The sequence below is a fragment of the Miniopterus schreibersii genome (assembly GCF_964146895.1).
Source record: "Miniopterus schreibersii genome assembly, chromosome: 4".
Lineage (NCBI taxonomy): Eukaryota > Metazoa > Chordata > Mammalia > Chiroptera > Miniopteridae > Miniopterus > Miniopterus schreibersii.
The window spans coordinates 17,880,942-17,908,238 of record NC_138105.1 but is presented as its reverse complement, the minus strand read 5'-3'; the positions used below and the strand labels follow the sequence as shown (position 1 = coordinate 17,908,238).

Sequence of the window (27,297 nt, the reverse complement as noted above, 5' to 3'; positions counted from 1 at the left end):
AAGAACGAGCCAGTCCGCCTTCTCTTTAGCTAGACGCACAGCTAAAGAATCAAGCCGGAAGGGGAGGCTTTCCAGGGCGGTGGCTCTGGGAAATCCAGGGCCCTAGGCGTCTCCACTTATCCCCGTGTTGGGGACATACTGGGAGACAGAGTCAGCAACAACGCAAGCCCGAGCTGGGTCAGGTTTGCTGGGAGACCAGAAGGCGATGGAGGCCAGAGAAGGAAAGGAACGCTTTCTGAAACAAAGGCAAGTCTTGATATTCTTTGTTTTGCTGGGCATAGCTCAGGCTGGTTCCGAGCCTAGACACTATTCAGTAGCCGAGGAAATGGAGAGTGGTTCCTTTGTGGCCAATTTGTTAAAAGATCTGGGGCTGGAGGTAGAGGAGCTAGCTGCGCGAGGGGCGCGCGTCGTTTCCAAAGGGAAAAAAATGCGTTTGCACTTGGATAGGCAGACTGGGGATCTGTTGTTAGATGAGAAACTGGACCGGGAGGAGGTGTGTGGCCCTACCGAGCCCTGTGTGCTACCTTTCCAGGTGTTACTGGAAAATCCCTTGCAGTTTTTTCAGGCCGAGCTACGGATTAGAGACATAAATGATCATTCCCCGGTTTTCCTAGACAAAGAAATAATTTTGAAAATCCCAGAAAGTATCACTCCCGGAACTGCCTTCTTAATAGACTGTGCCCAGGACTTAGATGTGGGAAGCAACAGTCTCCAAAGTTACACAGTCAGCCCCAATTCCCACTTCCATCTTAAATTACAAGACAGTCCCGAGGGCATTGTATTACCACAGCTGGTGCTGGACAAAGCGCTGGACCGCGAGGCACAGTCTGAAATCACCTTGACTCTCACGGCGTTGGATGGTGGGACTCCACCCCGGTCTGGCACCACCCTGGTCCGCGTTGAGGTCTTGGACATCAACGATAACGCCCCGGAGTTTGCAAAGCTTCTCTATGAAGTTCAGGTCCTGGAAAACAGCCCTATTGGATCCCAGGTTGCTATCGTCTCGGCTAGAGATTTAGACATTGGAGCCTACGGAGAAATATCTTACGTATTTTCCCAAGCTAATGAAGATGTTCGCAAAACTTTTCAAATAAATGCAAAATCGGGACAACTCCTTTTAACGCAGAAGCTGGATTTCGAATCTATTCAGACTTATACATTAAATATTCAGGCGACAGATGGTGGGGGTCTTTTTGGAAGCTGTGTGGTGTTTGTCCAGGTGGTGGATTTGAATGACAACCCTCCGGAACTGACCATGTCAACGCTTATCAATGAAATCCCAGAAAACTTGCAGGAGACCATAATCGCTGTATTCAGTGTTTCAGATCCTGACTCGGGAGACAATGGAAGGATGGTGTGCTCCGTCCAAGATGATCTGCCATTTATCCTTAAACCCTCTGTTGAGAATTTTTACACACTAGTGACAAACACAGCCCTGGACCGAGAGATGAGATCCGAGTACAACGTGACCATCACCGTCACCGACATGGGGACGCCCAGGCTGACAACCCAGCACCACATAACCGTGCTGGTCTCCGACGTCAACGACAACGCCCCCGCCTTCACCCAAACCTCCTACACCCTCTTCGTCCCCGAGAACAACAGCCCCGCCCTGCACATCGGCAGCGTCAGCGCCACCGACGCCGACGCGGGCGCCAACGCCCAGCTCACCTACTCGCTGCTGCCGCCCCCGGACCCCGGCCTGCCGCTGGCCTCACTCGTGTCGGTCAACGCCGACAACGGCCACCTGTTCGCCCTGCGGGCGCTGGACTACGAGGCCCTGCAGGCCTTCGAGTTCCGCGTGCGCGCCACCGACCGCGGGGCGCCGGCGCTGAGCGGCCAGGCGCTGGTGCGCGTGCGCGTGCTGGACGCCAACGACAACGCGCCCTTCGTGCTGTACCCGCCGCAGAACGGCTCTGCGCCCTGCACCGAGCTGGTGCCCAGGGCGGCCGAGCCCGGCTACCTGGTGGGCAAGGTGGTGGCGGTGGACGGCGACTCGGGCCAGAACGCCTGGCTGTCCTACCAGCTGCTCAGGGCCACGGAGCCCGGGCTGTTCGGCGTGTGGGCGCACAACGGCGAGGTGCGCACGGCGCGGCCGCTGAGCGAGCGCGACGCGCCCCGCCACCGGCTGCTGGTGCTGGTCAAGGACAACGGCGAGCCGCCGCTGTCGGCCAGCGTCACGCTGCACGTGCTGCTGGTGGACGGCTTCTCGCAGCCCTACCTGCCCGCGCGCGACGCGGCGGCCGACGCGGCCCCGGCCGACCCGCTCACCGTCTACCTGGTGGTCGCGCTGGCGGCCGTGTCGTCGCTCTTCCTGTTCTCGGTGCTGGCGCTCGTGGCGGTGCGGCTGTGCCGGCGGAGCGGGGCCGCCTGGGCGGGGGGCTGCGCGGCGCCCGAGGGCCGCTTTCCGGGCCCCCTGGTGGACGTCAGCGGCGCGGGGACCCTGTCCCAGAGCTACCAGTACGAGGTGTGCCTGACGGGAGGCTCGGGGACCAACGAGTTCAAGTTCCTCAAACCAATTCTTCCTAACTTCCTTGCTCAAGGTGAGGAGAGGGTTAGTGAGGCAAACCCCAGTTGCAAGGATAGCTTTGAATTCAGTTAAGAATTAGTAGCGGTCTGCTGACCCTAGTCTCAGTTGATTAGTGAAAAATCCCTGCTTAGTGCTTTGCCCATTGAGGTTGTTTCTTTTTATTTGAAATGTATCTCGTTTCAATTCAGTGCATGTTACTGTTGTTTCTGAACGTGTTGCTTTGTGGTATAACGAATACGAATTTTCTTTGTATTCTCATTGGTGACTAGTCTCCCTGTACCTTAATTCCATTTAAACTGTGAAAGTAAATTTTGTTTTTCCAAAAGTCTGAATTTTTAAGTTAGAGCACCTTTTTCTAAACTCCCCTTCCCCAGGTAATTTTGCAGCCCTACATTTTTTAAATGTTTGCTTTCACTACATGGGGTTATTCTTGTTTCAAGCCCAGCATATATGTTTTATATTCTCTTAGGCTAGTGTAACTTTTGTCCTGTGAAGTCACATTGGCTAAACCATTAATATAGGTATATTCATGAAAAACAAAGCACCCTCTCACATTTTTCTAAGTATATACTATGGCAAAGTGTCCATACATGGAAGTTATGATTCTTTAAACATTCGGAGAACCTTGACTGTTGGATTCCACAAACCATTCACATTAAAAGTGTTCAATTAATCAACCACTAATATTCCAAAATGTAGTTAAATGCATAGCGCCTGTCCAGTCATCTTCAAAGACATGCTAACTCTTCTTGCTATTTCAAAAACAATTTTAACTTCTATTTCAATGCCCACTTTAAAAAAATCTCAGTTTTAGTTATTAAAAACTGTCTATTACTTTTGAGCACTTAATTAAAATCCAAAAAGTTTGAGAGAATGTGTGTCTTTGTCCTTAAACAAAGTTCAGAAATTTCAAATGTAGTTTGGCATTGCATTTTTCAGAAATGTGTTGAGCATTTATGATTCAATTGAAAATAAGCTTATGGGAAAATATTTATCTTGGTCTGTCTGCCCATTCTTTTTTCTTTTTTCTTTTTCTTTTTTGCACTGACTGCTTCTCTTTTCCCCTTTCAGTTTCCAATAGCTCCCCATTTATTGCATGGTTAGCACAATGACTGGAAGATTATAGGGTCTTAATAAAATTTTTGAATGACTGATTGACAGAAAGAAAGAAGTGTCTTTATTTCACCTGTGACACATATTAATATTTAAATACCCCCAGGACAGCCCTGGCTGGTGTGGCTCAAGAGGTCACTAGTTCCATTCAGTCAGGGCACACGACTGAGTTTCAGGCTCGATCCCTAGTAGGGGGCCTGCAGGAGGCAGTGGGTTGATGTTTCTCTCTCACTGATGTTTCTCTCTTTCTCTCTCTCCCCTTTTCCCTTCCTCTCTCAAATCAATAAATACATACCTCTAGCCAGTTTGGCTCAGTGGCTAGAGCATCGGCCCATGGACTGAATAGTCCCAGGTTCGATTCTGGGGCCAAGGGCATATGCCTCAGTTGCAGGCTCGATCCCCACCCTGGCCCTGGTGCATACAGGAGGCAGCCAATGGATGTGTCTCTCTCACATCGATATTCCTCTCTCTCTCTCTTCCTCTCCATTCTACCCTCTCTGAAAAGCAATGGAAAAAATATCCTCAGCTGAGGATTTAAAAAATAAAAATTGAAAATAAATAAATACAGGACAATTTTTTGCTGGAATTAAGCGTGCTCTGATGTATAATGAATTTATATATAATATATATAGGTTATTAATCGAAGTGACCACTATTACTCAAACACTATGCAGTTATCACTCCCTGGTGTCTCTTTTCCTTTAACATATTTTTCCCTTTTCTCTTCCTGCTTAATTTCACTCTCTCCTCCTGCCCACCGCTTAAGGAATACAAATGGGGAAATTGTGTTTTGTATTTTATAATTTAAAATTTCTCTTATAATTCTCTAAAGGATTCATCCAACTTTCTCTATTCTTGCAGTTCAATTTTTCATCCATACATTAAAATTTTACTTTTTAATGTTCTTCAGCCTACTTTTAATATTTATATCATTTAACGCTTGAGCTATGCTATTAAAATTATTAGATGAATTTTAAAGCTCTTATTTTGAGATTAGGGGTGGTGTAAAGCACTATCTTGGTATCCAAAGTCTCTGATTAACCAACTTATTACCTGTAGGATCTTGGATAAGTCACATAATTTCTGTCCCCCTTCCCCAATGATAATAGCTATTTCAATAGCTTGCAGTTATGGTCAGATAAGATATAAGAAAGATATAGAAGTGTAATTGCTGATTTTACATATCACTAATACTGAGACTAAACTTAGTAGGTGAGTCTTCATGTAGTATTCCTGATCATTGTGAAGGAGCTAGGTTGAACACCTGACATTTGCGGTTTCATTTCTCTGCCTGAAACCTTGCAATAGCTTCCTTTTATTCTTAGAATAAAATCCAAACACCCATTATTTGGCTCCAGTTTACCTCTCCAGCCTTCTCTTCCCACTTACTCTTGAGATAGTAAGTTGAGACTGACCTTCCTTTATTGTCTAGAATAGCTTTGCTTTACTGTCCCAGGGCCTTTACATATCGCTTTCTCATATATGGAATCTTTCCATTTTACAGTCTTAGTCTGGTAAACTTCTCATCCTTCATGTTCCAGATTAAATGGCACATCTTTGGGAAAATTTTCTCAAATCATGCCCCCCCCCCCATTAAATTAGGTCCCCTATCCAATACTTTCAAGTACACTCAGTACTTTCCTATATAACAATTTTTACACTGTTTGAACATCTGTTCAAAGTCTTCACTCATTAGATGGAAAACTGTGTAAGGTATATGTCTGCCTTGTTACCACTACATGCCTAACTTCTACAAACTCAACAAGTTATCTGTTTCCACAGATGAAATACAGTTATATTGATGAAACCAATAATTGTAAAATTACTGTGCTATAAGAAGAGGAGAAAGCTCTGTATTCATTGAGTGAATGTTAAAATGTAGAAGGGATGAGGCATTTGTGGCCTCTGGATATACCCCGACATGATCTATTATAATTTTTATCACCTTGCATGATTTTATCTTTTCATAGCATTTCTTCCTGACTATAAAAGCAACTTGTGCACATTTTACAGAATTTGGAAAACACAAATATGATAGTGAATCATGTCGTAATTTAGAGCAAAATCTTTTCAAATTTGTGTAATAACAGATAGTGTCCACTTCCGCAAAATCACATAAATGAGCACGCTCTTGGGAACAGTAACGTCTCTTAGATAAGAGCACATTTAATTTCCCTAGGTTGTGTTTTGTAAACTCAAATAACACAGGAAACTCCTCCTGATTTTAGTAAAGGGAATAAGCAATTAGAAATATCAAAACAACAAAAGCCCCCAAACAAGCACCTTCTCCGAGAGTTTGAAACTGCGAGCGAACGCATGGTGGCGCTGTTGACTAAGAAGGAGAATTAAACCACCGGCCAGCGCTGTGCGTACTTCAGTAACGCACAGAGCCGGTACCGTACACCAGGGGCTGTGAGCCTGGACGCATTTTTAAGCAAGCAAATCTGAGCCCTGGAAGGGATTATTTGCTAGACCTTCTCCAAAGGTTGGGAGGCAGAAGGCTGCGTTTCCCAGAGCTGTCGGAGGCTCAGCTTGGCAATATTTCTTGGAAGAACATGGCAGAAAGTGCAATGGAGGCCGGAGGGGAGCGATTTCTTAGACAAAGGCAAGTCCTGTTTCTCTTTGTTTTTCTGAGTGGGTTTCTGGCTGGGTCCGAATCGAGACGCTACTCTGTGGCTGAGGAGAAGGAGAGGGGCTTTTTGATAGCCAACCTAACAAAGGATCTGGGGCTGAGTGTAGGGGAACTGGCTGCGAGGGGGGCCCAAGTTGTGTCTAAAGGGAACAAACAGCATTTTCAGCTCAACCATCAGACTGGTGATTTGCTCCTGCATGAGAAATTGGACCGGGAGGAGCTATGCGGCCCCACAGAGCCATGCATACTGCATTTTCAGATTTTACTGCAAAACCCTTTGCAGTTTATTCCAAACGAACTCCAGGTCATAGATGTGAATGACCATTCTCCAGTATTCTTTGAAAATGAAATGCAGCTGAAAATCCTAGAAAGCACTCCACCAGGAACAATAATTCCCCTGGGAAATGCTGAGGACTTGGATGTGGGACGAAACAGTCTCCAAAACTACACCATCACTCCTAATTCCCATTTCCACGTTCTTACAAACAGTCGTAGAGATGGAAGGAAGTTCCCAGAATTAGTGCTGGACCAAGCGCTGGACCGTGAGGAGCAGCCACAGTTCAGTTTAACGCTCACGGCGATGGATGGTGGGTCCCCGCCCAGGTCTGGGACCGTTCAGATCCACATCCTGGTCTTAGACATAAATGACAACGCCCCAGAATTTACACACTCTATGAGGTTGAAGTTCTAGAGAGCAGCCCCGTTAACTCTGTTATTGTCACTGTCTCAGCTTTTGATTTAGATACAGGAAATTTTGGGACAATATCATACGCATTTTTTCATGCTTCTGAAGAAATTCGCAAAACTCTTCAACTAAACCCAGTTACTGGTGATATCCAACTAATCAAATATTTGAATTTTGAGGCAATTAATAGTTATGAAGTCGACATAGAAGCCAAGGATGGTGGAGGCCTTACAGGAAAATCAACAGTAATAGTTCAGGTAGTTGATGTCAACGACAACCCGCCAGAACTGACCTTGTCCTCAATTACCAGCCCGATCCCTGAAAACTCCCCAGAGACTGTGGTGGCCGTTTTCAGTGTTTCCGATCTAGACTCAGGAGACAATGGGAGAGTGATGTGTTCCATAGAGAACAATCTCCCCTTCGTCCTGAAACCATCTGTAGAAAACTTTTACACCCTAGTGTCGGAAGGAGCGCTGGACCGAGAGATGAGATCCGAGTACAACGTCACCATCACCGTCACCGACATGGGGACGCCCAGGCTGACAACCCAGCACCACATAACCGTGCTGGTCTCCGACGTCAACGACAACGCCCCCGCCTTCACCCAAACCTCCTACACCCTCTTCGTCCCCGAGAACAACAGCCCCGCCCTGCACATCGGCAGCGTCAGCGCCACCGACGCCGACGCGGGCGCCAACGCCCAGCTCACCTACTCGCTGCTGCCGCCCCCGGACCCCGGCCTGCCGCTGGCCTCGCTCGTGTCGGTCAACGCCGACAACGGCCACCTGTTCGCCCTGCGGGCGCTGGACTACGAGGCCCTGCAGGCCTTCGAGTTCCGCGTGCGCGCCACCGACCGCGGGGCGCCGGCGCTGAGCGGCCAGGCGCTGGTGCGCGTGCGCGTGCTGGACGCCAACGACAACGCGCCCTTCGTGCTGTACCCGCCGCAGAACGGCTCTGCGCCCTGCACCGAGCTGGTGCCCAGGGCGGCCGAGCCCGGCTACCTGGTGGGCAAGGTGGTGGCGGTGGACGGCGACTCGGGCCAGAACGCCTGGCTGTCCTACCAGCTGCTCAGGGCCACGGAGCCCGGGCTGTTCGGCGTGTGGGCGCACAACGGCGAGGTGCGCACGGCGCGGCCGCTGAGCGAGCGCGACGCGCCCCGCCACCGGCTGCTGGTGCTGGTCAAGGACAACGGCGAGCCGCCGCTGTCGGCCAGCGTCACGCTGCACGTGCTGCTGGTGGACGGCTTCTCGCAGCCCTACCTGCCCGCGCGCGACGCGGCGGCCGACGCGGCCCCGGCCGACCCGCTCACCGTCTACCTGGTGGTCGCGCTGGCGGCCGTGTCGTCGCTCTTCCTGTTCTCGGTGCTGGCGCTCGTGGCGGTGCGGCTGTGCCGGCGGAGCGGGGCCGCCTGGGCGGGGGGCTGCGCGGCGCCCGAGGGCCGCTTTCCGGGCCCCCTGGTGGACGTCAGCGGCGCGGGGACCCTGTCCCAGAGCTACCAGTACGAGGTGTGTCTGACGGGAGGCTCGGGGACCAACGAGTTCAAGTTCCTCAAACCGATTCTCCCCAATGGTCTGGTTCAGGACATTGGGCAAGAGTAGTGCAAAACTCCAGTTGCAGAAATACCTTAGGGTTCATTCACAGAAGAAGAAAAAAAATAGTTATTTGGCTATGAATGCTTTTTGAAAAAAATCAGGAATCTTTAGTTGATAGTCATTTTGTTTATATATTGATTTTAGTTTCTATCAAGTTAGTTAATGTTTGTATATTCTCCCTTTTTCACCTGTTTTCTTCCTTACCAATGCAGTCTTAACCCCTCCTTTTCTTTTTCTAATAGGTGAGTAAAAATAAATTCATTATGTTTTAATGGTGATTTGCAGTAGGCTTATTTTAAGGAACTCGTTTCGTATTCTAGGGCCATAGCGCAGTCAGATAGTGTTCTTCGTAATATTCCTAAAGCAGCTTTTCTATGGTTAAGTTTGTGGATAGGTAAGAATGTTTCTTTCATACGTACCGTCTTCAAGGCACAGCGTGATTTTAAGGGTATAGTACCCAAAAGAAAGTAATATATTTAATTCATTTTCTGTTTTTACATTTGCAATTAATATTTCAATATTGTATATGCTTATGTTGGCGAAAAGTGGACTAAATATAGGCTAATATGGCAAATTACTCTTAGATTTCTCTAAAGTGTACTCATGTGTTAGGAAAAATTAAACATAAGGCATTTTGAACAACTGATTGTGCTTTGCCATTGGTATGAAGACATTGTTTAGTAAGGCATCCGGTGGAATGACAATTTAGTTTGTAAATTCTGAGATATAAATGTTATCAACCTTAAGGGCCCTTTTAAAAATTTCAAGATAGTACATGTGTACATTATCTAGAAATGGTTTGTGGTAAAATTGGTGTCCCATTCAATCTTAATTTTAAAAAAATAATATCTACTTTGCATTTATATGGTAACATATGAGAGAAATCTTTTCTTTGTTTCCTGTCTTCCTTCCTTCCTTCCTTCCTTCCGATTTCAACCTGACATAATTTTAGATTATGTATGGTCCTTCTGGGATTAAACACTGTCCATCCACATCTGCCCCCTATAGAATACTTAGAAGAAAATGTACAAGATAGGAAGTTCTAAAAAGGAGTGAGCAAAATCATTGTGAAAGGCTAAATTAGTTACAACTAAGAATAAAATCTGGAGGCAACCAGAACATCAAATTTCATGGCAATTTGGAGTAATATAGAAAAACTTATTTTTAAGTAATAAAATGTTTAGGCCCCAATTAGAGAATTAGGAAGAACGAAATATTCTCCTTATATGCATTTTCTCATCCAGAGGGCTAGAACTTTCCAGGAATTGAATACTTACTACAAGAAAGGGAACTGAAGTTTCTCAAACTTGAACAATTAGTATTTTCAATATTCCAAAAAAAGAAAAAGAATTTAATTTTGATATGGCTTCACACATTAAAGTGTAGTTATAAATAGTATCATTTTATGTAACAGAATTTTAAAAAATATGTTTTTATTGATTTTACAGAGAGGAAGGGAGAGGGAGAGAGAGAAACATTAACGGTAAGAGAATCGTTGATCCGCTGCCTCCTGCACGCCCCCTACTGGGGATCAAGCCCGCAACTCTGACTGGGAATGGAACTGTGACTTCCTGGTTCATAGGTCGATGCTCGACCACTAAGCAACACTGGCTGGGTTCTGAGAATGGAATACATGAATCCTTAATAATCAGAGGAAAGAGAATATTTTTTTTCATGCATTTTTTATAGAGATGTTTTAATGTGGCTCTTTCGATGAGATGTCTTCCCCTTTTCATACTTAGCTGAATTTCCATGAAGAGAGGGAAAAGGCACATAATTCTGATCAAGGCTTCTCTTTGCTTGGCTGGGTTCCAGGTAGTGTCAGAGCCCGGGAAGTATTCACTTGTGGAAATTATAGAGGGAGCCCGGCCGGGCGTGGCTCAGCGGTTGAGAGTCGACCCAGGATCCAGGCGATCGGGGTTCGATTCCCGGTCAGGGCACATGCCCAGGTTGCAGGCTAGGCAGCCGATCAATGACTCTCTCATCATTGATGTTTCTATCTCTCTCCCTCTCCTCTCCTCCCTCTGAAATCAATAAAGATATATATTTTTTAAAAATTATAGACGGTGGTTCCTTTTTGGCCAATATGCCATATCCCTGGCTTCTAACTGGTTTTCTATTGAGCTTTGGTTAGTCTTCATGGTATGAAAATTAAGTGAAATTTTCAAGATACCAAAGGCTTTAATAAACTTTAAAACAGCCAGCTATTTATTTTCAAAACATAATTCTAGATAGCATACACTTGTCTATTTCCTCTCTGAAATCATCTATTCATAAACAAACATTTTCTTGACATTCACAATCTTGTTTTTAACACTGAAAAGCAAAGAGATGAAAATGAATTTTAAACTTTTATGTAGACTGTTAAAAGACTGAACTATATTCAGACATCACTCATGAAAACTAGTGAAGTCTTGCTTTTTGGCTTCCTTGCAAATGAAGCCATATATTTTTAAAGCCAAATATTTTAAGCCAAATATTTTTAAAAATATGAAAATGATTTTATACATTCCACTATTTTGTTCTGGGAGTCTTCTGCTTCTTAGAGTAATTGTTATAAGTTTTAAAGCTGAAAATCTATAGTCATAATTCAGAGTAACTTTTATGTTTAATACCCATAATCTTAGCCAATTGTTAGGCTGATGGTGGACTTTTAAAGTCATTTTCCTTCTGTTCTCTTGGTATTTCACACTGTTGATGAAAAGTGGTATCAGTCTAGTTCTCATTCTTTAGTTGTAAAGCTCCTTACTCTCTTTAGATTTTTTTCTTTATTCTTGATGTTCTGAGACTTTCTAGGTCCTAACTTGAGATTTACCCAATATACTGATTTTTTTGTTTGAGTAACTATAGTTTTCTTCTTCAAAATTTCCATTTGGCAGGTTCTCACAGTAATTTGCTTTTTTCCACAATTACTATTTCTTTTTTATTTCAGGAAATGAAATATCTTTTAAGTTCTTTCTATATTGTTCTGAATCTCTATTTTTATGTGTACATTCTTTTATCTGTTGAGTCCATTTTTCAGCTGTTAGTTTTCCTTATATGCTTGGTGATATTTTGTTGAAAATTCATCTCCTATTGGAGGTTTCCCTCATACCTGGTTTTGGTAGTATTGTGGAAAGAAAGAAAAGCCCCAGGCTCTGCAAATCCAAGCCTTAATTGAGGAGCTTGGCTCAACTTTGCCACACACACAGGTAGAAGTTCTGGATGAACACCTAACAATGAGTTTGAGCTGGGCCTCAGTCTCCCATGGGTGGCACCACTCTGCATTTGCTCTATGAGGCAAAAATCACAGGGACCGTCATCCTCTACTTGGTTGTTATATGTCTGTGAAGGCTGTAGGCATACGAGCTAATGGAGACATTTTTTACTTTTCAATCTTCAGAGTAAACAAGTTGATTTTGAGGAAAATGGAGTTGTAACTGAAGTAATACATGTGGATTACCTACAGGAAAAAAATCATTGTCTTGATTAATATGCATGATAGTACTGCACATGGTAGTCCTGGATAACACACAACTTGCTGGATGACAGGAAAAAAGAAAAAAAAGAAAAAAAAAGCCCTCTGCAAAGCAACACTATTTTGTGCACTGAGTTGGTGCCAAGTAGAACAATGTGGCAACCTGGATGGTGACTTGAGTTAGAACTCGTGAATATTTTATCAATGATTCAAGGTCTTGGAGAGACTACTTGATGTTTAGCGTAGGGGCTCACAACCTGGAAGCATATCTAGGCTCCTATGTGACAGGCACAGCTATACACAAGCTGGTCCTATTATTAAGGACAACTAGAAGCCACCTCTATTTGGTATGGTCATTCTACACCTGGTCTAAGACCCATCCCAGCCCTACCTGCCATTCCTTGAACCACCCACAGAAGTCTAAAGCTGGCAGGTTCTCCATCCTCCTGTTTACTGATTTCACTCAGCTGTTCAATGATGCTTAGATGTGGAGGGTGAACAGCGAACCTTCAATGTACTGCTGCTTACAGGCCATTTTCTAAGCATTTTGAGGATATCAACATCATTGGGACTTAGTTCCAGATCTATTCTTGTGAGAGGTTTCTGGCTGGAATATAAGAGACAAAAGAGTTCAGATGTCTGAAGCCATTGTCTCTAACTTATATGGGCTATGCACAAGGAAAGACTTTCATGAGAAACTCAACTTATAGAACACTTTGCAGTTTATCAAAAATTTAAATTGTATTCTCTAAATACTGTCATTTTGAGTTGTGTGGGGTTTTTTTTTCTTAAATTTCTTTATCTCCGGGGAAATGGATTTCTTCACCCCGAATGTCTCATCCTATTCAGAAGATTTAATCAGCAATCAAAAAACTTTCCACACATAAAAGCCCAGGACTAGATGGCTTCCTTGGTGAATTCTGTCAGATGTTTAAAGAATTTACACCAATCCTTCACAAACTTTTTTTGTGTGTGTGTTTTTAAAAAATATATCTTTATTGATTTCAAGAGAGAGGAAGGCAGAGGGAGAGAGAGATAGAAACATCAATGATGAAAGAATCATTGATAGGCTGCCTCCTGCATGCCCCCGACTGGGGATGGAGCCCACAACCCGGGCAAGTGCCCTGATAGGGAATTGAACCCCTATCGCCTGGATCCTAGGTCAACACCATGCCCGGCCAGGCACAAACTTATTTTTTTTTAAAAAAGAGGAGCAGAGACCAGTTCCCAATTCATTTAATGAAGCCAGTATTACCCTGATGCCTAAACCAGACAAAGATAACACAAGAAAACTAAATACCAATATCCTTTATGAATATAGATGCAAAAATCCTCAGCAAAATATTAGCTAACTGACTCCAGCAACATACAAAAAGGATTATACCCCATGACCAAGTGGGTTTTGTCCCAGAAAAGCAAGGTTGGTTTAATATATGAAAGTCAACCAATGAAACTCACCATATTAACAGAAAAGTACAAAACCATACAAACTGTCTCAATAAATGGAGAATATATATATATATATTTTAACAAAATTCATGTTTAAAAAACCCCTCAACAAATAGGAATCATAGCATATGTACTCAACCTGATATAGGGCAACTATAAAAACCTACAGCTAACTTCATATTCAATGGTGAAAGACTGAAAACTTTCCCCCCTGAGGTCAGGAACAAACCAAGGATGTTTCTTCTCACTGCTTCCATTTAACATTGCATTAGAAGTTCTAGCCAGTGCAATTAGGCAAGAAAAAGAAATAAAATAATTTAGGTTGGAAATGAAGAAGTAAAAGTATGTTTGCAGATGACACAATTATAAAGAAAATTCAAAGGAATCCACAAAAAAACTTAGTAAAATTGATAAATGAGTTCAGCACAAAAATCAATATTTAACAAAGTAAGTGTAAGACTTGTACACTAAACACTACATTTTGCAAGAAATGGTAGTATTACAAAACACTAGTAGTGTTTGGTGTACACATCAATTTTGAATTTATTTCAATGTACACATCATTGAAAGAAATTAAAGAAGACCTAAGTAAATGAAAAGTGTTCACAGACTGGAAGGCTTAATATTGTTAAAATGGTGATACCCTCCAAATTGGTCAACAAATTCAACACAATCTCTATCAACATCCTAGCTGGCTTTTTTTTTTTTTTTTTTTAACAAAAATTGGCAAATTGACCCTGAAATTCATATGGAAATGCAAAGGACTCAGAATAGCCAAAACAATCTTGAAAAAGAACAAAGTTGGAGGACTCATACTTCCTGATTTTAAAGATGTATGATAGGTAAGACATGAGATATTTGAATAGTTTGTCACATTGAAAATAGAAATACTATCTTTTTATTTAGTATGTACTATAGACAATTACTAGAAATTGTCTTAGATTTCATCACAATTTCTTAAGCCACTCTTCTTGATTTTAACTTTATACCCTACTATCATTTCAAAAGATCTATACAAAGATATTTTTTCTCCAATATTTAAGATGACAGGGAGTCACTCTTAAAATTTTTTAACCTAATTAATGACATCAACAAGATACTATCAGTTTTCCTTCCAATTTCTAAGTTTTGTAAGCACCTCTCTTTGCTGGTTCATATCTCTAAAGGGAAACAAGACATTTGAAAGGTTCTTATATTAATTGAAAACTTGAATACAAATATATTTCACCTATGATATCTATGTACCCATGGCCAGGCTCAAGTTTGGATTTAAATGATCTAAAAAGTTGTTCAACTCTCCATTTCCACTTAGGTAGATAAAAGAATGGATCCTGGAGCCACATTGTAACAGTTTAAATCCTAGCTCTGCCATTGCAGATGATGTGTGACTATGAGCAGGTTATATATGAGTTTTTTGTGTGTGTTGTTATTGTTTTTTTCCTTAATCTCTTAACAATTTTCACCCAGCCCCTAACCCCCTCCCCTCTGATAGCTGTCAGCCTGTGCTCTGTATCTATGAGTCTGTTTCTATTTTATTTGAGCAGATGATTTAAACTCCCTGTGCCTCAATTTCTTCATCTATAAAATGTAGCTAATAAAATGCCCACCTTATAGGGCTTTGAGGGGATAAAATGAATTAATATATGTAAAATGCTTAGAATAATATCTGGAATATAATGGCACATATTTGTTCTGATTTCTTTAACCTGAATCTAACTAGAACTTGGTTACTATATTATGGACAATTTGCTCTTTGATTTTCCCAGATTTGTTTTTCATTTATATTAAAAATAATATTTTTTTCAGAATATGTTTTTATTTCACTTAATGTTAATATATATTGTATACCCTCTGATTTGTCTTAAATATGAAATACTTTAAAGTATATTAATATTACTGCCACTGCTATATCTCTTACAAGAAGTAATTACTAGAACTAGAATCAAAGTAAATTTAATTGAATAGTGCTTAGCATGTATTATACCCTCATGTCTCAGAATTTTCTATTCAGTTTTAGACATGTTCATGACTGAATGTATGATCTGACCATAATCTTCTTGTATAGGTAGAAACATAATCATTAGAGTGTATTATTTATTCAACTGATATTTATTGAATGACTATTATAACCCAGACTTCTTTCAAAAATAATTTTTCCTAATAATTTCTATTAGAGTGTAAGATTACTGATAGGCTTTAAAATAATTTATTCAACATTAATTATAATTTATTAAGTGAAATAATTAATTAAATTATAATATATTTAAGGAGGGGGAATTCCATATGTGCCAAGATAAGTGGTACTCCATTCTGTATACTAATTGTAACCAATAAACTGGTGAAGTCTCAGTTAACTTACTGTATCCATAAAAAGCTCGCGTACTCCTTTGATTCCAGCACTTACTGTGCTGGAATCCATTTTATAAACAAGTCTGTTCTCTTCACCATATGTGAGTAGACAAGGCCTGAAGCACTGCTGCTCACAGATTAAAATATTTTAAATCTGGGCCTCTTGTTTCCCCCCGAATCACCTAGTCAAGGTCAATCTGGGACACAAAGGATGAATATGGCAAGATGCAAACTCATTATGAAATATAGGTACCTCTTAGCTAAATAAGCTTAAACTTAAAGCCTTTCTCTTAAGAAAATTCTAATTTTTACTCACTTGATTTTGTCTTGATATTATCCTGATAATAGCAAAGTAGAATAATCCAGTCCTATCACCCTCCAAGCTTGTTGCTTATCTGAAAAACCTCCTTTCATTTCCTCTCCAGTTCTAAGAATTTAATTCTAATACTACTTGACTTCCTTCTAAATTTAATGTGACTTCAAACTGTAAAAGAACTTATAACAAAACAAGATGCCTCTTCTTTCAACTGTATTACTATTTGCACACCAGTGCAGAAGGATAGAACCTGTCCTTTGAAAAACAGTCTCCTGAGACATGTGGTACAGGACACCCTAACAGTTTTGGATCTTCAGAAATTCCTCACATAATTGGAAACAAATAGATATAATTCCTATAAACAGTAATTTTATAAGAGCTTATCTCCCCTAGTTAGATTATGCAAAAGGGAAATGGAGTTCTTTGAAGTCCCATGGATTAGGCTGTGGGGAGACGGAGATACACTCTTGCTTTGTGCTCACAATTATTTTAGCTCATGCAATGTAATAGAATAAACTGATAAATCATGCAATTTAATGGCATAACAACTTTGTAAAATTTCTATACACTTCAAAAATGGATTACTTTTGGACACTTCCAAAATATACTTTGACTTGAGAATATTTTCTCAATCAAGACGCAGGGTGGCGCTGCAGGCTAAGATTGTGAGTAAGCCCTAAAAAGCTTGCGTACTCCTTTGTTCCAAGACAGAATCAAAATCACACGGAAGAAGCTTTCCCAGCGGTACTGGGTTACCAACGAGCTCGGGGAGAGATATACTGAACAAATTTGTGAGGATTCCACCAAGCAAGAAATCAGAATTGAAGATCGTGAATCTTTCTTGATTGCTGAAGGGACTGGATGTAAGCACCCGGGCTCCAACATGGAGACGCCAGAGAGAATTCAACCAAACAGGCAAGTGAGGGCCTTTATTTTAATGGTGTTCTTGTCTCAGGCTCGCCCCGAGCCTATTCGTTATTCTGTGCTGGAAGAGACAGAGAGCGGCTCCTTTGTGGCCCATCTGAGCGAGGACCTGGGCCTGGGAATTAGGGAACTGGCCGCCCGGTCGGCCCGGGTGGTGTCTGACGATGACAAGCAGCGCCTGCTGCTGGATCGTCAGACTGGAGATTTGCTTTTGAAGGAGAAACTAGACCGGGAAGAGCTGTGTGGCCCTATTGAACCGTGTGTATTGCATTTCCAATTGTTGCTGGAAATGCCAGTCCAATTTTTTGAAGGAGAATTATCAGTCCAGGACGTAAATGACCACTCCCCAGTATTCCCGACTGGGGAGATGCTCTTGAAAATACCGGAAAACAGCCAGCCAGGGACTATTTTTCCGTTGAAATTAGCTCAGGATTTGGATGTGGGCAGCAATGGTCTTCAAAAATACACTCTCAGCCCTGATTCACATTTTCACGTTCTTACTCGAAATCATAGTGACGGTAAGAAATACCCAGATTTGGTGCAGGACAAAGCGCTGGATCGAGAGGAGCAGCCTGAGTTCAGCTTGAGCCTCACGGCGCTGGATGGCGGGTCTCCCCCGAGGTCTGGCACCCTCGCCGTCAGAGTCCTGATCATGGACGTCAATGACAATGCTCCTGAGTTTGTGCACACCCCATATGAGGTGCAGGTCCTGGAAGACAGTCCCTTAGACTCCCCAATCTTTACTGTCTTAGCTAGGGATATAGATGCTGGAAACTTCGGGAGAGTTTCCTATGGCTTGTTCCAAGCATCAGACGAAATTAAGGAAACGTTCACAATAAATGAAGTCACAGGAGAAATCCGATTGAAAAAGAAATTGGATTTTGAACAAATTAAATCTTACCATGTGGAAATTGAGGCTACAGATGGTGGAGGCCTTTCTGGAAAAGGCACTGTAGTCATACAGGTGGTAGATGTGAATGACAACGCCCCTGAACTGACCGTATCTTCACTCACCAGCTCCATCCCAGAAAATGCTCCCGAGACCGTGGTCTCCATCTTCCGAATTCGAGACAGAGACTCTGGGGACAATGGAAGGATGGTTTGCTCTGTTCCAGATGATCTGCCATTCATTCTAAAACCTACTTTCAAGAATTTCTACACCCTGGTAACAGAGAGCCCACTGGACAGAGAGATGAGATCCGAGTACAACATCACCATCACCGTCACCGACATGGGGACGCCCAGGCTGACAACCCAGCACCACATAACCGTGCTGGTCTCCGACGTCAACGACAACGCCCCCGCCTTCACCCAAACCTCCTACACCCTCTTCGTCCCCGAGAACAACAGCCCCGCCCTGCACATCGGCAGCGTCAGCGCCACCGACGCCGACGCGGGCGCCAACGCCCAGCTCACCTACTCGCTGCTGCCGCCCCCGGACCCCGGCCTGCCGCTGGCCTCGCTCGTGTCGGTCAACGCCGACAACGGCCACCTGTTCGCCCTGCAGGCGCTGGACTACGAGGCCCTGCAGGCCTTCGAGTTCCGCGTGCGCGCCACCGACCGCGGGGCGCCGGCGCTGAGCGGCCAGGCGCTGGTGCGCGTGCGCGTGCTGGACGCCAACGACAACGCGCCCTTCGTGCTGTACCCGCCGCAGAACGGCTCTGCGCCCTGCACCGAGCTGGTGCCCAGGGCGGCCGAGCCCGGCTACCTGGTGGGCAAGGTGGTGGCGGTGGACGGCGACTCGGGCCAGAACGCCTGGCTGTCCTACCAGCTGCTCAGGGCCACGGAGCCCGGGCTGTTCGGCGTGTGGGCGCACAACGGCGAGGTGCGCACGGCGCGGCCGCTGAGCGAGCGCGACGCGCCCCGCCACCGGCTGCTGGTGCTGGTCAAGGACAACGGCGAGCCGCCGCTGTCGGCCAGCGTCACGCTGCACGTGCTGCTGGTGGACGGCTTCTCGCAGCCCTACCTGCCCGCGCGCGACGCGGCGGCCGACGCGGCCCCGGCCGACCCGCTCACCGTCTACCTGGTGGTCGCGCTGGCGGCCGTGTCGTCGCTCTTCCTGTTCTCGGTGCTGGCGCTCGTGGCGGTGCGGCTGTGCCGGCGGAGCGGGGCCGCCTGGGCGGGGGGCTGCGCGGCGCCCGAGGGCCGCTTTCCGGGCCCCCTGGTGGACGTCAGCGGCGCGGGGACCCTGTCCCAGAGCTACCAGTACGAGGTGTGTCTGACGGGAGACCCTGGGACTGGTGAGTTCAAATTCCTGAAGCCAATATTCCCTAACCTCTTGGTTCAGGATACTGAGAAAGAAATGAAAGAAAATGCCAATTGCAGGAATAGCTTTGTATTTAGTTAAGTATTGATTAACTGAACTTCTCCTTAATTTTGGCAAACCTAACTGCCACTGCAATGCATTTCTTTAAGAAATTGTATTGTTCTATAAGTATGTATTCCAAACCAATGCATGCCCCTGATCATGCGAAGTTTCTTCCTTTTGTGAATATTTATTGGATTTTGCCTTTCTAGCTACACTAAACACTGAGTATGTATTTTCTTTCTATTTGACATTCTTTTAGAGACTAATCTTTCCATAACTATAAATTACTCAAGTAATGTAAGAAGTTTCGTTTAAGTCAACTTCTTAATTAATGTATTTTTAATGAAACATTTTAAAGCTTTTATGTAATCTTGCATTTCTATATATTTGCGGTCGTTGTCTTTACCATATACCTTTATCTTTGTGCGACCAGAGTGTTTTAAATTTTTTATAGCTATTTAGGCCTTTCTTGTTGACTGCTCTACCAGGCTATGTCCCCTGAATTACTATGAGCATACAACTTTGCATACTTGCTTCTCCCAAACTGTACATAAACATGCACTTCATTAAAATATTAACCCTTTGCGGTCGTTTGTCTACTCTCAGCCACCAAAGCTTTTTTACCGTTCCGGTCATATGTCTGCTCTCAGCCACCACAGCAAGGAACCGTACGAATCTTAACTGTATTCATTCATGTATCAGTTCATAAATCTTGTTTATCCTTTATAATCTTGCATGTTATGTATTACTGCTCTTTCAATGGAAATTAATTCCGACCAGTACGACACCAATGTCCAAATTTAATATGACCCCAAAGGGTTAACACACTAAAATTGTGACTTCCCATTGTGAACACCATATATGTTAGAGATTTTCTTATTTATTTGATTGCTACTTGTCTTGCAAATTGTACGTGCTCCATAAGTACTCACTAATGCTACAATTTTAAAAAATTATTCTCTATTGTAAATAATAATTAAAGAAAAAATCTTATATAATTTGGAATCACTTTGACTAAATAAAACTAAGTCATTGTTTGGCAAAATCCTTTTAAAAAATAATCTCAGAACCTTAAATAAAACTTAAATCCTTTCATAGGATTTGAGCTGTGGAGGGCATCCTGTGCTTCCCTGTCCTTCCTTTTGCTCTATGCATAGAAGTTCAAGTGTCGTTTAATGTATGTTTCTCTTGGTTTTTCTGCAGCTTCTCCCTACCCCTCAAAAGAGTCAGGTAATTTTTTCGGAGTTTCAGTTATTCTGGTCAAGTCTGATGATCCAGGCGATACCAGATTTTCACTTTAATTTACTTTGCAGACATGGACAGCCTTTATGAACAAAATAACAATTTATTTTTGATGTCCAAGTTATCTTCTGTTTTGTTCTTCAATGTAGCTCTCAGGTATTTTGTGTAAATTTATCAATTATGTTGAACTTTTATTGGTAAGAAATAAGCATTATTTTGTCCTTTAGGACAATAAGAATAGAAACAGAAATTAAATGTGGTAAGAAATGAACTTAACTAAATTATTATTGTTTTCCATTGTGTTCAGTAAGCCAAGTAAGCTGATCATGTGATTTCCAACTAAATTTATATGTTTATTTATTTTTTTAATATATCTTTATTGATTTCAGAGAGAGGAAAGGAGAGGGAGAGAGAGAGATACAAACATCAATGATGAGAGAGTCATTGATCGAGCCCGCAATCCAGGCATGTGCCCTGCCCGGGAATCGGACCCCTATCGCCTGGATCCCAGATCGACGCTCAACCGCTGAGCCACACCCGGCCAGGCCTAAGTTTATATGAATATAAGACACTTAGTTGAACTTTTGGCACAATATGAACAATTAAAAAGCTTACCTTATAATCTAAATATTTATTTTGAAATTTCAAGTGTCATCCTACTAGAATTTAATTACTTGCACTTTTCCCTGAATTACTTTTTACCTAAGGACATAATAAAATAAAAAAGGAAAGTGACTTACTGTTTAAGTTATTCTTGAAACAGCTTTTTAGCCTTCATCCAATCTAAAAATTTAAATTAGAAAGTGATAAAAATGAGAACAAAATTAAACACAAATACTTATGACATAAATATGGTAGTCAACTTTTATAACTACTCCATTTATTATTAGCTATTTAAATGAAGTAGCTTTTATGTATGATAACAACAAATCTGATTGACATTTTCACTAATATATTTCAACATTGTGAAAATCCAAGTTCACTTTTTGGTTTATGACAGGAAAGTTCAATTTGTATAATCAACCAAACAAATACCCAGACCTGCCTTTATGAATTTATGTAGTAAATTTGTGAAATACTCTATGTGTTACTCTATGAATTACTCTGTATATTGATAAAGCATGGGCATTCTTTACCACCTAAGGATCACTGTCAGACTGATATAGACTAGATCAACAGTTTGCAATTCAATGATTAAAATTTAGTAGTAAACATTATTCAAATAGCTTCCACAAAATACGTACCTTATGAAAAATAGGACAATGCTATTGTTGCAAAACAAAAATAGCAAATGAAGGCCAAATATCTTAAGTAGAAGGATGTATATAATGTTCAATAGTTGGAAGACTCAACGTTGGGAATTATGTCCATTCTCCCTAATTAATCTATAGATGTGAAAAATCCTAAACCAAATTTCAGCAGATTTCTTTGTGACAAGCTGAATCTAAAGTTTACATGGAAATACAAAGGGAAATAATAATCAAAGCAGTCTTGAAGAAAAAGAATAAAACTGTAGGACCTACCCATCAGATAATAAACCTGTTATAAAACTATAGTAATTGAGATAATATATTGCAGAATAAACAGAAAAATAGGGAAAAAAGAGTCTTAAAAAGAACTATGGTTACCTGATTTATTACAAAATGACACTTCAAAAACAATGGGGAACAGATCATTTGGATGATGCAGTCATTTTGATGTTTATATGGGAAAAAAAAATTTTGACCCTAATTTCATTCATAGGAAAAAATTAACTTCAAAAGATTATAGCTCTAAATGTGAAAATTCAAGTAATTAATTTTTCACAAGCACCACACAAGAATATTTTTATGACATTGGGGTATGCAAAGATTCAAAGGGAAAACAAAGAGTCCTAACCATAGCAAGTGAGAAATATTACAAATTAGACTAAATTAAAGTTTAAGAAGTTTTGTTCAAAGATACAATAAGAGTTAAAATCCAAGCTAAGTAGAAGATATTTGCATCACATATTTCTGAAAAAATATTTATATCCAGAATATATTCAGAACTGCTAAAGATGGATCAGAAAAAAAGGCAAATATCCTAAATAGAGAAATATACAAAAGATTTTCAAGTACTTCACAAGAATGTATCCTAACGGCCAATAAACATGTGGAAATGGGCTCAATTCAATTAATCATTGGGGAATTACTAAAGGTACAATATGGTATCACCACACACTGACCAGAGTGGCTAATATTAAAAGACAATATCAAATGTTGATAAGGATATGGAGCAACTGGAACTCTCATTTTTTGCTGGTTTTGGTAAAACCACATTCGAAAACTGTTTTACAATATCTGCTAAAGCTAAATATATGTGTACATCTTAATGTAGAGCAATCTAACTCTTAAGAATATATTAAACATAAATGTACACATAGACACCAAATGACATGCACAAGAATGTTCATAATAGCACTGCTCTAAATATCCCCAAACTGGAAAACCCTAATGGCCACCATAAACAAATCATGGTATAGCCATAGAATAGAATGGTATAAAGCAATGAGAGTTAAAGAAATCAGAACAATATGCAACAGGTAAATTTTATGAACACAATGTTGCATGAAAGAAGGTAAACACAAAAGAGTAATACTTTATAACTCCATTTGTATAAGTGTTCAAAAAAAGACCAAAAAATTTTATGGTAATAGAAGCTAGGACAGTGCTTACCTTTAGCGGGGAGTGTAGTGACCAGACAATGAAAGAAGGAGTCCTGTAGGGTTTTGGTAACATTTTAGTTTTAATTTAGTGTCTGCTTATGGGAGTGCATTCAATTCACAAAGATTCTTTGAACTGTACACTTATGATTTGTAACCTTTTCTGATGTATATTATATTTAAAGATAAAAGTAATTTTTATAGGCCCTGGCCAGGTAACTCAGTTGGTTAAATCATTGTCCAGATAAGCCAAGGTTGCAGTTTTGATCTCCAGTCAGGTTACATATAAGAAGCAACCAATGAATGCATAAGTAAGTAGGGCAACAAATGGACATCTCTCTCTCCCCCCCCTCTCTCCCCCCCATTTAAAATCAATAAATTAAAAAAGTAATTTTTGTAAAATTTTAAACTTTTGCAAACATCCATTATTACTTATTTCTTGAATATAATCAAAAAACCTTCAAGAGAAAGTTTCTTCACATGCTCAAAAGGTATTTTATGAAGAATGCTAATATATTTTAGTTTATTCTGAAAGATTATTTCCCTTAATATTAACTCAGCAAATGCTTAGTTAGAGTTTCCAATAACTAAGAATTGGAGGTACAATCGGGAGCATTTCTGTGACTTAAAAGGATACTGATACACAGAGTTATAATATGGAATGAAATGGCAAATACTATTTGCAATAGTAAATACGGACGCCTGGTGGCGCTGCAGGCTAGGAATTTGAATGAAGGGCTCTGTGGATCCTCCAGACGCCAAAAAGCTGGGAATCAGAACTCCGCTTCCTAAAACAAGGAAGCATTTTAGGTAAGATCTAGAGGCAGAGGTCTTCAGAGAGGGCATTGGTCTAGTGCGAGTCAATCAGAAAGATCTGATTTGAGGTTACTTAACGAGGTCATCTGGGTTGATTGTACACCGAGGTGAAGAAACTGCACCTTCTTGAACTGGGTCTGAACAATGGAGACTGCGCCAGCGAAAACGCCACAGAAAAGGCAAGTTGTCTTTCTTGTTATATTGTCGTTTTTGTGGGAGGCTGGCTCTGAAGCAATTAGGTATTCCATGCCAGAGGAAACAGAAAGTGGCTCCTTTGTAGCCAACCTGGCAAAAGACCTGGGGCTCAGGGTGGGGGAACTGGCCACTCGGGGAGCGCGAATCCATTACAAAGGAAACAAACAGCTCTTGCAGTTCGACCTAAAGACCGGGAATTTGCTTCTACATGAAAAACTAGACCGGGAGGTGCTGTGCGGGGCCACAGAACCCTGTGTGCTGCAATTCCAACTATTACTGGAAAAGCCAGTGCAGTTTTTTCAAGCTGATCTGCAGCTCACGGATATAAATGATCATTCCCCAGAGTTCCTAGACAGGGAAATGCTCCTAAAAATCCCAGAGAGCGTCCAGCCAGGGACTGTATTTCCTTTGAAAATAGCTCAGGACTTGGACATAGGTAGCAACACTGTTCAGAACTACACAATCAGCCCCAGCTCCCATTTTCATGTTGTTGCTCATAGTCGTGGGGATGGCAGAAAATACCCAGAGCTGGTGCTAGACAAAGTGCTGGACCGGGAGGAGCAGCCTGAGCTCAGTTTAACCCTCACAGCCCTAGATGGTGGGACTCCGCCCAGGTCAGGGACCGCTGCCCTCCGCATTGAAGTCGTGGACATCAATGATAATGCCCCTGAGTTCTTACAGTCTCTCTATGAGGCACAGGTGCCCGAGAACAGCACCCTAAACTCCTTAGTTGTTACTGTCTCTGCACGAGATTTAGATGCCGGAACATATGGGAATGTAGTTTACACTCTATTCCAAGGCGATGAAGTTACTCAACCATTTGAAATAGACGAGATAACAGGGGAAATTCGTCTGAAAAAGTCATTGGATTTCGAGGCAATTCAATTTTATAATGTAGAAATTGCAGCCACAGATGGTGGTGGCCTGTCAGGAAAATGCTCTGTAGCTATACAAGTGGTGGATGTGAATGACAACGCCCCTGAACTGACCATGTCGAAAGTCGCCAGCTCTACCCCAGAAAACTCCCCAGAGACTGTGGTTGCTGTTTTCAGTGTTTCTGATCCAGACTCTGGGGACAACGGAAGGATGGTTTGTTCCATCCAGGACGATATCCCTTTTCTCTTGAAACCCACATTCAAGAACTTTTACACCCTAGTGACAGAGAGACCGCTGGACAGGGAGAGCAGAGCCAAGTACAACGTCACTATTACAGTTACCGACCTGGGGACCCCCAGGCTGACAACCCAGCACCACATAACCGTGCTGGTCTCCGACGTCAACGACAACGCCCCCGCCTTCACCCAAACCTCCTACACCCTCCTCGTCCCCGAGAACAACAGCCCCGCCCTGCACATCGGCAGCGTCAGCGCCACCGACGCCGACGCGGGCGCCAACGCCCAGCTCACCTACTCGCTGCTGCCGCCCCCGGACCCCGGCCTGCCGCTGGCCTCGCTCGTGTCGGTCAACGCCGACAACGGCCACCTGTTCGCCCTGCGGGCGCTGGACTACGAGGCCCTGCAGGCCTTCGAGTTCCGCGTGCGCGCCACCGACCGCGGGGCGCCGGCGCTGAGCGGCCAGGCGCTGGTGCGCGTGCGCGTGCTGGACGCCAACGACAACGCGCCCTTCGTGCTGTACCCGCCGCAGAACGGCTCTGCGCCCTGCACCGAGCTGGTGCCCAGGGCGGCCGAGCCCGGCTACCTGGTGGGCAAGGTGGTGGCGGTGGACGGCGACTCGGGCCAGAACGCCTGGCTGTCCTACCAGCTGCTCAGGGCCACGGAGCCCGGGCTGTTCGGCGTGTGGGCGCACAACGGCGAGGTGCGCACGGCGCGGCCGCTGAGCGAGCGCGACGCGCCCCGCCACCGGCTGCTGGTGCTGGTCAAGGACAACGGCGAGCCGCCGCTGTCGGCCAGCGTCACGCTGCACGTGCTGCTGGTGGACGGCTTCTCGCAGCCCTACCTGCCCGCGCGCGACGCGGCGGCCGACGCGGCCCCGGCCGACCCGCTCACCGTCTACCTGGTGGTCGCGCTGGCGGCCGTGTCGTCGCTCTTCCTGTTCTCGGTGCTGGCGCTCGTGGCGGTGCGGCTGTGCCGGCGGAGCGGGGCCGCCTGGGCGGGGGGCTGCGCGGCGCCCGAGGGCCGCTTTCCGGGCCCCCTGGTGGACGTCAGCGGCGCGGGGACCCTGTCCCAGAGCTACCAGTACGAGGTGTGTCTGATGGGAGGTACTGGGACAGATGAGTTTAAATTTCTGAAGCCGATCATTCCCAACCTCCCGCCCCAAGACACTAGCAAAGAAACCGAGGAAAATGCCACCTTCCGGAATAACTTCGGATTCAATTAGGAATCTCATCATGATGCAGTGTCTTTTGTAACATCTCTAATTTCCCCAGATACAGAGTTTGAGAGCGTCATGGACAAAAATCCCCACTTTAAGTATCCCCTGGATTTCCCTTTTGCAATGTATTTGTCCACTGCACTTTATCTTGTCCAACTTTGGAAAACTCGAATCTAGCTCTTGCATTATTTGCATAATAGCACTTCAAATCCCTGCATGCTGGTGATTTTCCTGTAATGTTTTCTCCTCTTGTTGGCATTTGTTGTGATGAACCGTCTTAATAAAATCAAGTATTACTTTTCTCTGTGTTTGGTCCATCCTTTCATCACACTCTAAGTATATTTGATGTTTAATAGCAAAAGTTAAAAAGTGTCTTTACATGTTTTTTAAATTTGTTTGCAAAGGAAAACATATCTTTGATTAATATGTGAGAAAACATGATGAAAGTGACAATCTTCTATCTACTCTTCTTTCCTAGCTCTCACCCCACTGGCAAACATTTTTTAAACAAACTTTTTTATGGATTATAACATATACAAAAGTGAACAAATCCTTAATTTCAGCTCAGTGTATTTACAGAAAGTGAACATACTTAGTATCAACATCTTGATGAAGAAATGGAACATTCCTAGCATCCCAGATGCCACACAAACTATCCCTTAAAAATCACTACAA

At 43.2% G+C, this 27,297-nt stretch overlaps 1 protein-coding gene across 5 annotated transcripts; it reads left to right on the top strand.

Moving 5' to 3' along the window:
- The first annotated feature begins 119 nt into the window (after positions 1 to 119).
- LOC308555962 (protocadherin beta-4-like) lies at positions 120 to 26,917 on the top strand. Of its 5 annotated transcripts, none has more exons than XM_081134787.1 (3): positions 120 to 2,543; positions 16,831 to 17,038; positions 18,065 to 20,466. In XM_081134787.1, exons 1-3 carry the CDS (start codon positions 206 to 208, stop codon positions 19,392 to 19,394), a joined length of 3,876 nt encoding a protein of 1,291 aa, XP_080990913.1. In that variant the 5' UTR covers positions 120 to 205; the 3' UTR covers positions 19,395 to 20,466. The 5 variants fall into 5 exon arrangements, with proteins under 5 accessions (XP_080990913.1, XP_080990912.1, XP_080990915.1 ...); XM_081134789.1 differs by lacking the exons at positions 120 to 2,543; positions 16,831 to 17,038; positions 18,065 to 20,466 and adding exons at positions 6,117 to 6,315; positions 17,106 to 17,369; positions 24,607 to 26,917; XM_081134786.1 differs by having other exon boundaries at positions 16,831 to 20,466.
- Positions 26,918 to 27,297: the final 380 nt, after the last annotated feature.

What these genes read in the sequence shown, in the direction of transcription:
- LOC308555962 (XM_081134786.1), top strand. Translation starts at nt 206, where the DNA reads ATGGAGGCCAGAGAAGGAAAGGAACGCTTTCTGAAACAAAGGCAAGTC. An exon ending in TCCTAACTTCCTTGCTCAAG is followed by an intron (nt 2,544 to 16,830) that starts GTGAGGAGAGGG and finishes CTTTGTTCCAAG; the next exon opens with ACAGAATCAAAATCACACGG.